We start from the raw sequence: 15,578 nt of genomic DNA, 5'->3' as shown, positions 1-15,578 counted from the left end.
ACTGAAGCCCGCACACCTAGAGCCTGTGCTTTGCAACGAGAGAAGCCACCGTAATGAGAAGCCCACGCACTGCAACGAGAGAAAGCACGCATGCACAAACGAAGACCCAACACAGACAAAAATACATAAATAAATTTATTTTAAAAGATAAAGCTGGAGGGAGAAGAGTGGAAGGGAATATATCAAGTACATAGATACCTTCTGCATAAGGCAGAATTGGATAAATGTCAATCATCTCTTACAAGTTAGACACAATGTAAGTGGAACAGGGAGACAATATGAACTGGGTAAAAGGATTGCTGCAGTAAATGTGTTGATGAAATTGGCTGTCATTGAAGTGTAGTTTACCATTCAGTAGATGGTACTGAATGAATTTTTTTTTTTTTGGCCACACTGTGCAGCTTGCAGGATCTTAGTTCCCCAACCAGGGATGGAACCTGGGGCCCCGGGAGTGGAAGCGCAGAGTCCTAACGACTGGACCTCCAGGGAAGTCCCCACATGAAATTTTCCAGTAAGGTTCATCACTCAAGTTTCAGAGGAAAGAAGACCATGGGGTGACTCAGAAATCAGTCTGACAAGCATGAGAAAAAATCAAAGGGTCTAGAGGAACAAGAGAAGGCAACATAAAATCCCAGACCCTTGACTCCAAGCTAGTGAACCTTGCTAGAGAGGCCAGGGAAATCAGAAGGAGGTGACTGTCAAGATAGGGAGAGAAGGATAGGGGTCACGGAGGGTGGGGAGAGCATGCTCAGTGCTCAGAGAGGGAGTGGACAATATCAAAGGACAGAAGTTTGTGGTCAGAGAAAGGGAACTCATAATCTTGAGATATAATATACACCCATCTCAACTGGTGGTCCCAAGTAGAGTCATATTAGGGGCCAGTGTGGCAGACATTAGATATACCACACATGTCCTCCTTTCCAGAAAGGACTTGCTATTCAGCTTCAAGAAGTGTGGTTAGCTGACAGCCTCCAGCTATTAGCTCCTTCAAGACCTGCTCTGTGTTGGAGCTGAGGTCACTCTGTTTATGGAGTGGCCCCCCAGCCGATGACTAAGCAAGGCAGTGGTATAAGGAACTGGCCATTCCCATCCAACACGGACTTCTTGAACTGGCCATCGTAGCTCTGTGCTCCCTGTTGGGCTGGCAGAGAAGCACTGCGCTCTGACCACTGCCCTGCTCAATCCTGTTTACTCCCCTTTTCTTTTACAGGTGTCACTCCCTCAGAAAACCTTTTTTACTCCATACTTTATCTCACCATCAGTTTCCAAAAGAACTCACCTATAGAATTTTGAGTCCTGTCACATACATTATCTTATTTTATCCTTAACATTATCTTATTTTATCCTTATAATAACTGAGGTGGAAGAGATAGTACGAACAGCCATGCTTTGCTTTACAAATGGAAAAACGGAAACCCAGGACACTTAAGTAACCTGACCATGTTTACACTGCTAGGTTGTACCAAAGCTGGATTAGAAACTTTCTCCAAACCTTTTCCAAGCTTCGTGCTCTTTACCTTGGGCAATGTTAAGAAGAATAATGAGTGGCAACAAAAAGTCCTAAAGGAAGTCACAACTGGGTATCTGCCAAGCTTTGTAGAATTCACATGAGGTTGAAAAGTAAAAAACATCATAGTCGAAAAAGCAATCTCACACTTAAAGTAGTACATTTTGATTCAACAAGAGGAGAATTATAAATTATAAAAAATTATTTGTATTCATTTTCAAGGTTCCTTTTGTGTATGTTGAGGGCAATTGTAATGTTAATGTGAGTCTTTCAGGTGTTACTTCACCATCAGTGGATCAGACGAGAGTCAAGTAATTTCCACATCCAAGGGAAATAGTACAATCCCCTTCTGAAATCATACTCGCTTTTTTTCAAGTCATAAACAAGGTAATTTACAAACAACTGTTTCTTTGTTGAAACCTGCTGATCATTCTTTTCTCTTTCCTTCTTTTTTCTTTTGACTTTTGAAATAATAAAACACAAAAACAAATTCATGATCATTAAATAAAATTTGAGAAATACAGAAAAGTATACAGATGACAATAAATGTCACCCATAACGCCACTGCTATTAGTATTTTGGCTTCAGGTCTTTGTAGTCTACCAGTGCATACATATATGTACCTTCAATCCCTTACCCTGACTCTAACACCACCCCTAGGTCTGGAAGTCATGACTCTACTTCCACCCAGGAAGTTCACCCAAGTCCAGGGTCCCTTATATTGACAGGTGATGCAGTCACTGCGATCCACCTATTACTCCCAACATGAATTAACAGTATGAAACTTCTTAAATCTCTTCTTAGATCTCACAGATTTAGATGCCAAACTTAGTTCCTTTATCTTTTATTTTTGTTGCTAAGTCCTTGGGTACTACTACTGGGGTCCTTGATTGAGGGAGAAGCACCTGAAAGGTGTCTTGGGTGATTTTTGCCGATGAAGAAAGTATCACCTTTGAGGTAATATCCTGATCATGAAGGTCAAGTTCTGAAGCCAGGTTGATCCAGACTGCATTCTTGAAATGAACCTAGACCAGAAGGAACCTCTTGGAAACATCAGGACCAACCAGCTGTGGGGAGCAAGACTTTGAACAAAAGCCATGTCTGGGTCACCCTGTTCGGGGGCGACTCATCGCAGGGAAGAATCCCATTTGCTTGAAGTTCAGTGCTGGGACAGTGGGTTTCTCTCCTAGAAGTTACTCGTGTAGTGGCATGTGACTGGGAGAACTTGGTACTTGCTAAGGTAATACCACATGCTCTTATGTCACACAAGCCTGTGTGTCTGGGCAAGATTACAAATGTAGCTAAGCCATAGGAAATAGCTTTCTCTACAATATTTTAAAATTTGAGATGATAAAAAGGAGAGGAATATGAAATCAAAAGTACATTGTAAAAGTAGCTGGTAAAACATAACAGACATCCACAGGTTCAAAAACTCTTCTTGGTGAAAGGAGGCCCAAGCAGCCTTCCTAAAACTGTATTATTTCCCAAGTTGCACTTATCATGTCCTCGGGTCTTTTAAGGGACAGAAGGAGGCTGGCAGCCAACATGTTCCAACCGTTCCCCACTGGAGTTACATGAGTGCCACCTAGTGTCACTTGCTACTGCTGAAGGGGGTTTGGATAGACCATATAGTTCAACTTACCTCATCTGAAGGAACCGAGGCCCTGAGAGCAGAGGTGACTTAAGCAGGCCACATCTGTGGTGATTAGTGGCTAAGCCAAGACTAGGAATCAGATGTCCTGCTTCAGACGGGACACCTGGTAATAACCTCTGGTGTTCGGGAGTCAGGAGTCCTGGGAGATGAACTGTGCTGAAGAATAAGGCATAAAACTTCCAGGGCCTCAGGTGCCCCATGCATTAAACTCCTAAAATAATACTTGCTTGTTCTGAAAGTCTCTGAGACACATGAGTAACAGAGAACAGAATCTGAAAGCTAATATGGGTCCCCACAGGCATTTAATCTGCTCTTCTCCTCCATGAACGCCTGCCACTAATCCAGCGGTACAAGTGATCCAACTATTTCCTACAAGCAAGTGCTCTGGTCCAAAGTCATCAGCCTTAATTCAGGGTGATGCTTCAGCGGTCACCTTTTATGCTTTTGGCCTTCAGCCTCTACCTTTGTGAACAAAGCAAGTCTGACCCCATCTAAGAGATTGATGCCATTGGAATCACCCAGGCTTTGATTTCCGTAAGTCAGGTGTTCTCCAGTTCTCCGAGTTTCTGTTTCAGGATTAATCTCAGCCAGTGGTACTTAATACTGCCTGCACATTAGCATCACCCAAGGAACTTTCAGAACACCCCTGTGCTTGGGTCTGACCCTAGACCAGCAGAGTCAGAATCCCTGAGGGTGAATTCCCACATTTTTTTAAAAGCTCCTCAGGTTATTCCAATGCTCATGAGATTGAAAATCACAGTGATGGACTGAGCTTGCACTGAATAAGAGAGTAGAAGAGGAAAAAGTAGGAAAGGTGGGCGGTAGATAAGGTTATTCCACCCAGGGTCTTGAACAGAACTTAGCGCTCAGTAAACGAGTGCAGAAAGGAATTTGTCCAAAGGGAAATTGTACAATGATACTGCAGGAATTCACAGTCTATTAATGATTTCAGGCTTCTCTTACCGCCCTGCATAGGAAATATCTAAGAAGAATCACAAGTAAACTTAAAAGTAGGAAAAGCAGGTAGACTAGACAATATAGATCAAGAAGGAAGGTTTCAAAACATGAATACCATTAAAGCATTAGTCACTCTCTGCCATCCTTCTCCCTTCCTGTTTTAAATTTCTTGTTTTCCCATTCAAATCACGTGTAGCGTATTTAGAAACACATGTAACAAAGGGGCCTGCTGTATTCTGAAAGGCTGCCCTCTCACTTCTCTGAGGAAGTGACAACTGAGCTGAGATGTGAAGTAAGAGCAAGGTGTGTACATGTCGGAGGCTGTGTGTTTGGAGTGGGGATTTTTTCAGGCAGAGACAGCATGTGCAGAGGCCATGTGTTGAAAGGCTTATTCAAGGAACAGAGAGGAGGCCAGTGTAAGGGGGAGAGGAAGGTGCTATGAAAGGGGACTAGGATGTTCAGGAGGTGCCAAACCAGGCAGGGCCCGTCCGCTCGTTTTCATATATCAATACATACACACCATGTACCACTTTCACATACTCAGTCCACCGCACGTTTTCCTGCCTTGCTTTGACCTACTTTTATCTCACCTTTAGTACCAGTGACTGAATGACCTCCTTAAGAAAGTCTGAAAGTGTTTTTTTAATAAAATTCCAAACTTTTATTCTTATTACAAATAATACATGCTCAGTGGAAAAAACGTCTAACAATTTATAGCTGTAGAAGGTCAATGTCCCCTTAAGTCGTGCCCAACCTAAACTATCACAGTTAACAATTCCACATATTCTTTTAGACCTTTCTGTGTGCATGTCCAAATATATATCTCACTTTTTTTGAAAAGTGGAATTATATTAGACACACCATTTTGCAACTTGCTTTTCTCCCCACCCTTCTGTTTTATTTAAAAATAAATAAAATGGTTAACACAATTCCTGGGGCATGGAGAAGTGACTTGCTGTTGGACCCAGCTTTTCAAGGCTAGGTAGAACCAGAACATGCACCAACTGAACTCTTCTGTTAGTGGTCATGGGGTGGGAGGGGAACTTTAAGAGGTTTTTTTTTTTTTTTTTTTTTAAATATTGGGAGTGTTGAGAGGAGGACTGCATTATATTTATTTAAAAAAATTTTTTTTTGCGGTACGTGGGCCTCTCACTGTTGTGGCCTCTCCCATTGCGGAGCACAGGCTCCAGACGCTCAGGCTCAGCGGCCATGGCTCACGGGCCCAGCTGCTCTGCGGCATGTGGGATCTTTCCGGACCGGGGCACGAAACCATGTCCCCTGCATCAGCAGGCGGACTCTCAACCACTGCGCCACCAGGGAAGCCCCCAAGAGGTTTTTTTAATTGAAAAATGTTCAGCTTTATTGAGGTATAATTGACAAAATGGAAAGATATTTAAAGTGTACATGAAAAAATAAAGTGTACTTGGTGATGACTTGATATACTTATTCATTGTGAAAAGATTCCTCCCGTCTAGTTAATTAACACATCTACAACTTGCTTTTTTTTGCTTAATACATGGTAGACACCTTTCTGTGTCATTATATATAGCTTTACCTCATTCTATTATATTTAACAGCAACACAGTATTTCATCATATAGAGGTACCATCCAATGATGGACAATTAAGTTGACTCCAATTTTTTTTGCCATTACAAGCCAAACAGTACATCACTGAGCATCCTTGTATATGCTCTTCCTCAATTGTGCAAATATCTCTGTAAGGTAAATTCTACAGAGAATATTTCAAAAGGTACATATACTTTAGATGTTGATGAGTATTTCCAAATTCTAATCCAAAAACATTTGCACAAATTCACTTCCCATAGTGGCATATGAGAGTGCCCATTGCCAGTCTCTGTCTCCTGATTGGTTACCTCTCATCCTACAGAAAGAACCAGAATCAGAATTTTACAGGATTTGTATCCTTAGACCTAGTCCATTTTCTGGGCCACAGCCCTATTTCCAACTGCCTAATATATCCCATTTCCATCAAACCTCTATCTGCAACAGATCCCTCCTGAGGGCTCTGCTCCTGCTGTGGCTACTATCATCAGGACCACATACCCCTTCTTTTGTCTCATATCTGATCAGGAACTCGGTCTCTCATAATCTTTCTCTTCCCACAATCTTTCTCATTTTTATTACTTTTTTCTAGCTCTATGGCTAATATCCCAGTATAGGATCTTATGGCTCCTGGCTGACCTCCCTGTCTCTGATCTCTTCTACCTTCAATCCAACTGTTCATCTTTGTAAAACTGTCCTTGGGTCATAGAGTCCTCTAATATTTGAGAACCTTCAGTTGCTCGCCATTCCCTGCCAGATCCTGGCTGAACTGTCTCTCCCATCACTGGCCTACTCTCTGAACCACCAACATGCCTGGTGCTTTTCTGCATTTGATCTTGTCAGTCCCTCCCTGAAGTTCTTTTCCTTATCTCTGCCTACCTGAAAACTATGTACCCACTGAGCCTAAATATATCTGGGCAAAGAGATTTCCAGATGGGGGGAACACTGGGGTTGCAGATTATGTAGAGCCTCTTAGGACATTGTAAAGACTATGACTAGGGCTTCCCTGGTGGTGCAGTTGTTAAGAGTCCGCCTGCCGATGCAGGGGACACGGGTTTGTGCCCTGGTCCGGGAAGATCCCACATGCCGCGGAGCAGCTGGGCCCATGAGCCATGGCCGCTGAGCCTGCGCCTCTGGAGCCTGTGCTCTGCAACGGGAGAGGCCACAACGGTGAGAGGCCCGCGTACCGCAAAAAAAAAAAAAAAAAAAAAAAAGACTGTGACTAGACAGAATTGAAGCAGATATCATTATCTGTGGATATAGGCTTTGTCTCTGCTCACAGATTATCACCAAATGCTTTATACAAATCAAAGATTTAAAAAATAATAACGTTTTTATGGCAGGAAGAAATTAATTTGCTTCAGGTTAGAAAGGATGACACAAGATTTTGCCTCTCCCAGGAAGGATTTCATTAAGCAGAAGCAAAAACACTCAATCGAGCAATTGCACCTACTTGTGATGTATAAGGACCCTGAAGTAATGTCCTCCCTCTTCTTCTTTTGTGTGTCTTCATTAACTTATTTTTTTAATTTAATACAAACATGACAATCATTTCTACTTCTAAAGAAATGCTTCTTAAATCATAATAGAAAACTACTTGCCTATTTGATCTAACTTGATTTCAGATTTCATATTTATTCATTACTAATTTATAGGGCTGTTGGGAGGATTAAATGAGTTAACAGAAGTGCTTAGAACAATGCCTAGGACATGATAAATGGTCTATCAGTGTTTGCAGTAATAATGTTACACACGCACACATACACACGCATGCACACAGTCCATTCATCCATTTACTCATACAGCAGATTACAGCTATGTATCAAGTACTATGCTATGCACTAGAAATGTAAAGACATATTAAGCTGGTCCCAAGGATATCAGGTCTAGTAGAGAAAATAAATATATAAGCATATAATTTTGAGGAATATTTAAGGGAAAGTGATAGCAAAAGGCAGGAATGAATAATTCTGCTTGAGAGAGAGGGTTACAAAGAAAATGTTGCTCAAGCCATATGGCTAAGTGTAACCAGTTGAAGGAAGTTAGAATGTAACAAAGCAGAGGAAGCAAGTTTTAACAAAGACATAAAGTCATGGAGCAGCAGGGCATATCTGGGGCCTGTAAATATAGAATGGCTGAGGGACCTCCCTGGTGGTCCAGCAGTTAAGACTCCACAATCCCAATGCAGGGGGCCTGGGTTTGATCCCTGGTGAGGGAAATAATACCGCATGCCGCAACTAAAAGAAGAAAGATTTCGCATGCCACAACTAGGGATCCTGTGTGCTGCAACTAAGACCCGGCGCAGCCAAATAAATATTTTTAAAAAATCAAGCAACTGACTTAAAAAAATATAGAATGGCTGAAGCATATGTTAAAAGGGAAGATGGGAAAGTGCTCAAGATTCTGAGAGTATTGTATCCATGATAAAGAATTTAGACATTCTTTATAGGGGATAATGGGCAATTGAAGGATTTTAGGTAAACTTCCATTTTAGAAATATGCAACAAGAGTCACAAATTCAAATACCTCTGAGGATCAAGCAAATAAAAAATGTGTAAATTGGGGGCTGGTCTAAAGTGGTGGGGAGTGGTGGAGGAGACAAACTGAAAAGTGTATAAAGATATTCAAGTGATTAAAAATGACAAGAGAATATAAGTTGCTAAGTAAATCTAGGCTGAGGGCTGCCAGTTTGAACCCCTAGTGTAGAGCCTGTGTTGACTCTTTGGGGAAGAGAGTGGAAGGAGGTTGGAGACTAATTAAGGACTCCCTTCATGCAAAACAAAATGAGGAGCAAAAGCAAGATAAAAACTGCAGGGGTGGTGAGAACGACCTGACTTGAAAGATACCTAGGGAGGAAAATATGCATAGGTCCATGATGACCCATGGGAAATAAGAAGGAAAGAAAGCTAGAATAATTCCCAAGTTTCTGGCTTAGATGACTAGATACATAATAAAACCATTTACCTCTATAGAAATGGAATGGACTGGGGAGCAGGTAGACATAATGAGTTTGGTTTTAGAAATATTGAGTTTGGAGTGTTTGTGGGTCATCCAAGTGCAAGCTCCCAGCGGATGGCTAGATTCATAGATGCAAACTATAAAAGAACAGGGTTGGAAATACAGATTTAGGAGTTACAGATGGAAATTAACAACACAGAAGTAGTTGATATTGTCTAGAAAAAAGTGTGAGCAAAATTATAGAGAAGAAATTCTTCATCTAAATGTTTTAAATGCTTTTGTTTCTGTGGTCATTTTCATATTCATTATATCCTAAGAATTCTTTTTGCTTAATTTTTTAATTCTTTTTTTTGCGGTACGCGGGCCTCTCACTGTTGCGGCCTCTCCCGTTGTGGAGCACAGGCTCCGGACGCGCAGGCTCAGCGGCCATGGCTCACGGGCCCAGCCGCTCCGCAGCATGTGGGATCTTCCCGGACCGGGGCACGAACCCGTGTCCCCTGCATCGGCAGGAGGACTCTCAACCACTGCGCCACCAGGGAAGCCCTTTTAATTCTTCTTATGTGAATTTGGAATGTAGTAATGACAGTGATAAGCTGTACAATTTCTTTTTTTTTCTTTTTTTTAATTGAAGTGTAGTTGACTTAACAATGTTGTGTCAATCTCTGCTGTACAACAAAGTGACTCAGTTATACACATATGGACATTCTTTTTTTAAATATTCTTTTCCATTATGGTTTATCCCAGGAGATTGGATGTAGTTCCCTGTGCTGTACAGTAGGACCTTGTTGTTTATCCATTCTAAATGTAATAGTTTGCATCTACCGACCCCAAACTCCCAGTCCATCTCTCTCCCTCCCTGCCTCCCCCTTGGCAACCACAAGTCTGATCTCTATGTCTGTGAGTCTCTCTGTTTTGTAGATAGGTTCATTTGTGCCATATTTTAGATTCCACATACAAGTGATATCATATGTATTTGTCTTTCTCTTTCTGACGTACTTCAGTATGATAATCTCTAGTTGCATCCATGTTGCTGCAAATGGTGTTATTTCATTCTTTTTTATGGCTGTGTAGTATTCCATTGTATACATGTACCACATCTTCTTTATCCATTCACCTATTGATGGACATTTAGGTTGTTTCCATGTTTTAGCTATTGTGAATAGTGTTGCTATGAACATAGGGGTGCATGTATCTTTTCAAATTATAGTTTTGTCCAGGTATATGCCCAGGAGTGGGATAAGCTGTACAATTTAGCATGGGTATTAGAGAAACCAGTCTGTAAATAACATATTCATAGAAATTGTAATACATACCTGTATTTTTTACGCATATCGTTAAAAGCATATATCATGCGATTTCATCCAATTACCTTAGATGGTTGCTTGCTAACTCTTTTATTTGGAAAGACATATGCCGAAAAGGAAGGGTGAGTATAAGTGTATGAGGTGAATGGAGACAGATTATACGTAAAGAATAGCACAGCCATTGTCTAAAGATACTGTTTACATATTGTGAGTGTGTGAACTCACAAAAGGCAAGAAGTTAAGTTTTTAAAATGAAGGCTAGTTCCAGCTAACATATTGTTTACAATCTCTGTTTCTAACCAGCAGTGACTCAACCCTAATAAGAGCCTTTTGTCTGGAACATTTGGGAGCAAATCTGGAATGAGGAAAGAGTGAAACAGGCTCCCACGTTAAAGCATAACTATCCCAAACCCAAGAATGGGTCAATCCCTGTCCGAATGTTTACTTTGGGTCCATCTATATAACCTATTAAGAGTCAACTTCAATTAGCACAGACAACTACTAGAAGGATAAGGAAGAAATATTTTGTTATCACTGTTTGCTCAACACTTGCCCCCAATCCCAACCAGCTGTTTCTATATAGCTGAATGACTTCAACTATTCCAAAATACTTCAAAAAAAATCTTCAGTTCATTTAACAAATATTTATTGAAAATAGACTGTGTCATAATATGACTTAAGTACATATAATACAATATGAACTACATAATTACATAGTTATATGGCACGCAACACCAAATAATAGATGAAAAATATTCTTTTTTTTTTTAGTTTCATTCAAAACCAAGAAACTTTAATTTTCCCTTTATAAAAATGCAGTTTGATTTTATCCAAGGATAATATAGAATAATACCATACTTTTCTATTTGGGCAAGGGAGTACAAATAGCTGCAGAAGTGCAGGCCAATAACACACCCTATGTGGGTGATAGGATGTGCCTTTCATGAAGATATATCTTGGAATGCCTGCGTTGTGCACAGATCCAGATGGTCAGCACTATTAGCATCACCAGGTCTATGAAAAAAGAAATTCCAACTTCCTCTGTTCCAGAAAGATACATAAAAGCAGAGAGAGCTTCTAGTGTCATTGATGGAATCTTCTCATGATTAGGAGAAAAGAGTAAAGAAAGAAAATACAGGGAGATAATTTCATAATAAAATCTTCTCTAGCTCTTGAAATTTTTTTTTTAAGCAGAGATTTACTACTAGAATTTAACAAATTCTACTTGTAATCCCATACTTATATTTTTTAAAGCTCATAACAATCCAGGTAAAAAGCAGGACTTTGAGATTTTTTTTTAAAGCACAAAAATACTCAGAAAGTTACACCCATAAAAACTTGTAGCCATCTATAAAATGTTCTTTGGGCATAGTGATATCCTTGTCACCTCAGGAAGTGAGGCATGCTGGGGAAAATGTGGACAAACTGGATCCAAATGAAGAGGAAGGACTTATCAGAAAACTCATCAACCACGGAGTTTGTGCTAACTCAGGAGCCTGGATATCAAACACAAGCAAACACTTGATATATTTTAAATGGAATAATACTTTTACCACATGGAGTATTAAGCAGTCACTGTTTTAATTACACTGAGAATGAATTACAATTGAGGGTTATGATCACCTTAATCAATGAACAACTGCTTGTCATATCACTGAATTAACAGTTTTACAAAACATTTTAGAAAACTTCTGAAAATCCACTGACAGCAATTGAAGAGACCCAGCAGAGGTCCTGAATATCAGGATAGTAATTTGACCTAGATTCATGTCTTTTATTCTTTTTGATAGCTGTTATCTAAACTCTCACTCCATATTAAAAAAAAATGTTTCCCCATAGAAGGACTGAACATCATGCAGAGATCCTTGGCTTAGAAGTAGGTGCAATAATGTGGCTCTGTATTAGTTCCCCTTTGGGAAGAGAATGAACATGTTTTTGGTTGTAAATGAAAGAGCTGTACTATGCTTTGTGCATATTTAATCAAATAGTTTTTAAAATTATGAAACATTTTAGACACCAAAGTATAGACTCTATAAAGAATACTGAACACCTATGTAGCCATTTCTCAACTCTTTAGAAACAAAATATTAAAAATATAATTGAAGCCATTTCCTCTCCTCCCACAAATGTAACTGTGAAAACTGCAGAACTTTTGGCACCTAACAACTCTGTCCAAACTCTTGCACTAAGAGACTTGATCAAACTCTAGCATGGTCTTTAGCAACTTAAGGCTGTGTCCCTAGGATGACCCTGGCCTCCAATGAACCCCATTAAAATGCCTGATTGAGAAAGTGCAATGGCTGCCAGCAGAGTTTACTGTTTGATCTAGCCAACACCTGATGATAGGTTACTGACGTCTCTTGGAGCATTTACTACAAAGGGCTTACATCTGTGAATATGTATCTATTACAACTTAGACGTGTCCTTCTCAAGGACCTGAGAGCCATTCCTTTGAAATGTAATCATCAAGAAGGGCAGGGTCTCTGTCTCTCAGGTTCTGTGCGAGGGAAGAATCCTAACCTCGAAAATTACCCCCTAGCAGACACAGCTGGTCTAATCACAATTACACTGACCAATGCTTTGTAATTTTTCACTTGTCTGCCTCTGAGTCCTGCTCTCCCTGCTCCCTCTTTCTCCCTTTAAAACCCCTAATCACCTCTGCACAAATCAGAATGGAGCTCAGCCCACGCCCCTACTGTCCATAGTTTCTGAATAACATCTGTTTTCACTACTTAACTAATGTCTGGTTTTGTTTATCTTTGAGAACTGCCATTCCAATTTTTCTATATATCATTCTTGTGCATTTTTTAAAAGCACATACATTCTATAAAAATGTATATTGTGCTGCCTATTTTTAAAGCCAAATATAAATGACACCATACTTTACCTACCCTTCCACAATGTTTTGTTCATTTAACATCATATTTTCCAGATTAATCCATATTGTTACATGTGGCTCTACTTCATCAGCATTAGGTCCAGGGCTTACAAAAGCATTTCCCTAGGTCCATCTTCCTGAACCCTGTGCTCAGCCCTAGGCCCAGGGATGGTCAAGGGGAAACCAAAAGCCGGCGCTTTGCTGGTGATGGTAGACACCGAGCTTGGAGGTGGAGGCCGAGGAGTCCACCCACGTGGAGTGAAGGGGAAGTAGGGTGGGAAGAGGAGAAACTTGGCAGCTCTCCCTGCTTGGAAATCCAGAGTTCTAGAATTCTAAATTTGGACTTGCCCTTCTATGTTGTTAGAAAGATATGTTTATAAAGGTGGGAGGCTAAACATATTTCCTTTACTGTTTAGCTTTTAAAAAAAAAACTTTTAAAGTATTCAAACATAAAGTACGTGGCCTCCATTTGTACTTCTGACCGCGCCCCACAAACAGGGGTGAGCGTGCCTTTTCCTTACATCCCACTCTTCTCAAACACAGCTGTTGCACTAAGAAATGGCCCAAATGTGGCTATGCTCCTATCTCCAACCTCCCTGTAGGATTCCCCCCTCCCCTCGCCTCTCCACTATTTAAGACAGTCAAACATGACTTCAAGCAGGACGCCAAGACACAAAGAACACGCTAACTGGACGCCAAGAAGCGACCCTCTCAAGGGCCTCCTACTGGGACGCACGCCCTCGCCAAGCCCCGCCCACTGCGCCCGGCCCGGTCCCCGCGGCATCCTGGGACATGTAGTCTTTGGATGGGGTAGCGGCTCTCCACGTCTCCTCCTCCAAGTTACCTTTCGCCCTCGGGACGTCGTGACGTTGCGTTCTTCGCGTTGTCGCCTCTTCCCTCTTCCTTTCCCTCTCCAGAAGCTCAGTCCCAGACTTCCGAGGACCTTTTACGACGTTGGGTCTGAGTCGGCCTCGGCGCCAGGTCCACTTTTCGGCAAAGTGACGTGGACGTCAACAGCAATGGCGGAAGGAGAAGAGGTCCTGCCACTGCCAACGTCGGGGGACGACGGCTGGTGAGTGAAAGCCCCGGGCTGCTTTGCACTGCTTTTCTATTCTGCCTTGTCACCACCTTGCGGGTCCCCGCGGCACCGGCAGGCGCCGGCACGGAACGGGAAGACCCGTCCTCGAAGTCCGACGCCCTTCCCCGCCCCCTCTGCCTACTGGCTCTCCTCTGCCAGCCCAGTCCTGCCCAAGGGGCTAAGCCCGGACTCGATGGGAGAGGGGTGTCCTCCAGCTGCTGGGTCTCAGTTCGGCCCTCCTGGTTCATCCGCCGGTTTCCAAACTGTGCTGGAGAAGGGTGGCTTCAGGGTTGGGTTTGGCCGGAATTCCTGGCCCGGGGAGTCAGAATAGGCTGGTGAGGAAGGAAGATTCGCGGATGCAGATCTCAGGCACTGGAATACCATTTGAAGAAAAGACCCTGGAAATGACCACCGCGACCTTTGCCTGAGGGTTCAGAGGTTGAGAGATACACCCAGGGAGGATCCCTCCCACATAATTCAGACATTTTTTGTGCTAGGTTTTATTTCTCGTTTCGCGTTCCAATAGTTAACACCCTTCGTTTCTTGCACACAAGTCGTCTTTTCCCTTCCTACCACTTTCCTCACAGCTCGATTTCAGAGATTTGGTTGCGATATAAGACACTGTTCTTGCTTTACTCAAGCCTTTGTATGCTTACCTGGTCTATTCTCAGGGTTGTGGGAGGATCTCGGACAATTTTTGGTAGACTTTAGTCACCCAGTGTTGTTAATCTCTGGGAAAGTCTCCTACTTTTGAATTAATTGATCTTCACAATACAATTTTAGGGACAGCAGTGTAAAAAAAAAAGTGGAACCTTTAGAGGCTTGTAGAATTTTTACAATTGATGTAAGTGTATTGACTGCCGGTATTAGTTTTAGATCTGCTTGTTCATCATATATGTACAGCTCACTGGCACTCTAATTATAATCCAGGACATTTGTAGACATGGAGTTTAATTCCTCAGGAGGAAATGGAAATCGGTGAAAGGGATAGATAATATAGTAATTGAGAAGTTCAAGTCTCAATTAGCAGACATCTCGCATCACCTTAGTACATGCACTCTCCTAGGTGTAGGATGAAAATTTATGTGACCTAGATGTAGTTTCTTTTCTCGATTTGCTTATCTTGGAGTTGGGGAGCTGTAATAGGAACACTCAGTAAGAAGGTAAAATTCCTCTGGTTCTTTGGGAGTGTGAAGAAAAGTGATATGAAAGTTCAGGGAGACAGAAACCATGTCCACTTGGAGTCATTGGGGAAAGCTTTATGGGGCTGGAGGTGTTTGAATTAGGCCTTGAAGAATGAGTAGGATCTAGACCAGCACTGTCCAATAGAAGTGTAACGTGTACCACACATGTAATTTAAATTTTCTAGTAGCCACATTAAAAAGAAACAGGTGAAATTAATTTTAATTATCTATTTTATTTAATTGAATATATCCAAAATATTATTTCAACATGTAATCATTGTTAAAAAAACAATACTGTTACATCCTTTTTGTACCAAGTCTTAAAATTCGATGTGTATTTTACATTTATCATACATCTCTGTCTGGTTTAGCCACATTTCAAATGTTAAATAGCCACACATGGCTGGTGGCTAACATGCAGGGTCAGATTAACAGAGCAGAAAGTTCTCTATGAAGTAATAGCATGAGCAAGGACATAGGCAAGAAAACTAATG

The 15,578-nt window shown here is 41.4% G+C and overlaps 1 protein-coding gene across 4 annotated transcripts in view; it reads left to right on the top strand.

The window, feature by feature from the left end:
* The first annotated feature begins 13,708 nt into the window (after positions 1-13,708).
* TBC1D23 (TBC1 domain family member 23) overlaps positions 13,709-15,578 on the top strand; it is a 66,714-nt gene continuing 64,844 nt past the window's right edge. Inside the window, exon 1 of one of the 4 annotated variants that reach the window (XM_060150674.1) lies at positions 13,709-13,894. Coding sequence is in view for 1 of the 4 variants with exons in the window: in XM_060150676.1 (XP_060006659.1) it covers positions 13,842-13,894 (53 nt within the window). In the remaining 3 variants the exon portion in view is untranslated. The remainder of the gene's footprint in view (positions 13,895-15,578) is intronic. The other 3 variants (XM_060150676.1, XM_060150675.1, XM_060150673.1) reach the window with 3 other exon arrangements.

Source organism: Lagenorhynchus albirostris, chromosome 5, assembly GCF_949774975.1.
Source record: "Lagenorhynchus albirostris chromosome 5, mLagAlb1.1, whole genome shotgun sequence".
Taxonomy (NCBI): domain Eukaryota; kingdom Metazoa; phylum Chordata; class Mammalia; order Artiodactyla; family Delphinidae; genus Lagenorhynchus; species Lagenorhynchus albirostris.
The sequence above is the reverse complement of the archived record's forward strand: the minus strand, read 5'-3'. Positions and strand labels throughout refer to the sequence as shown.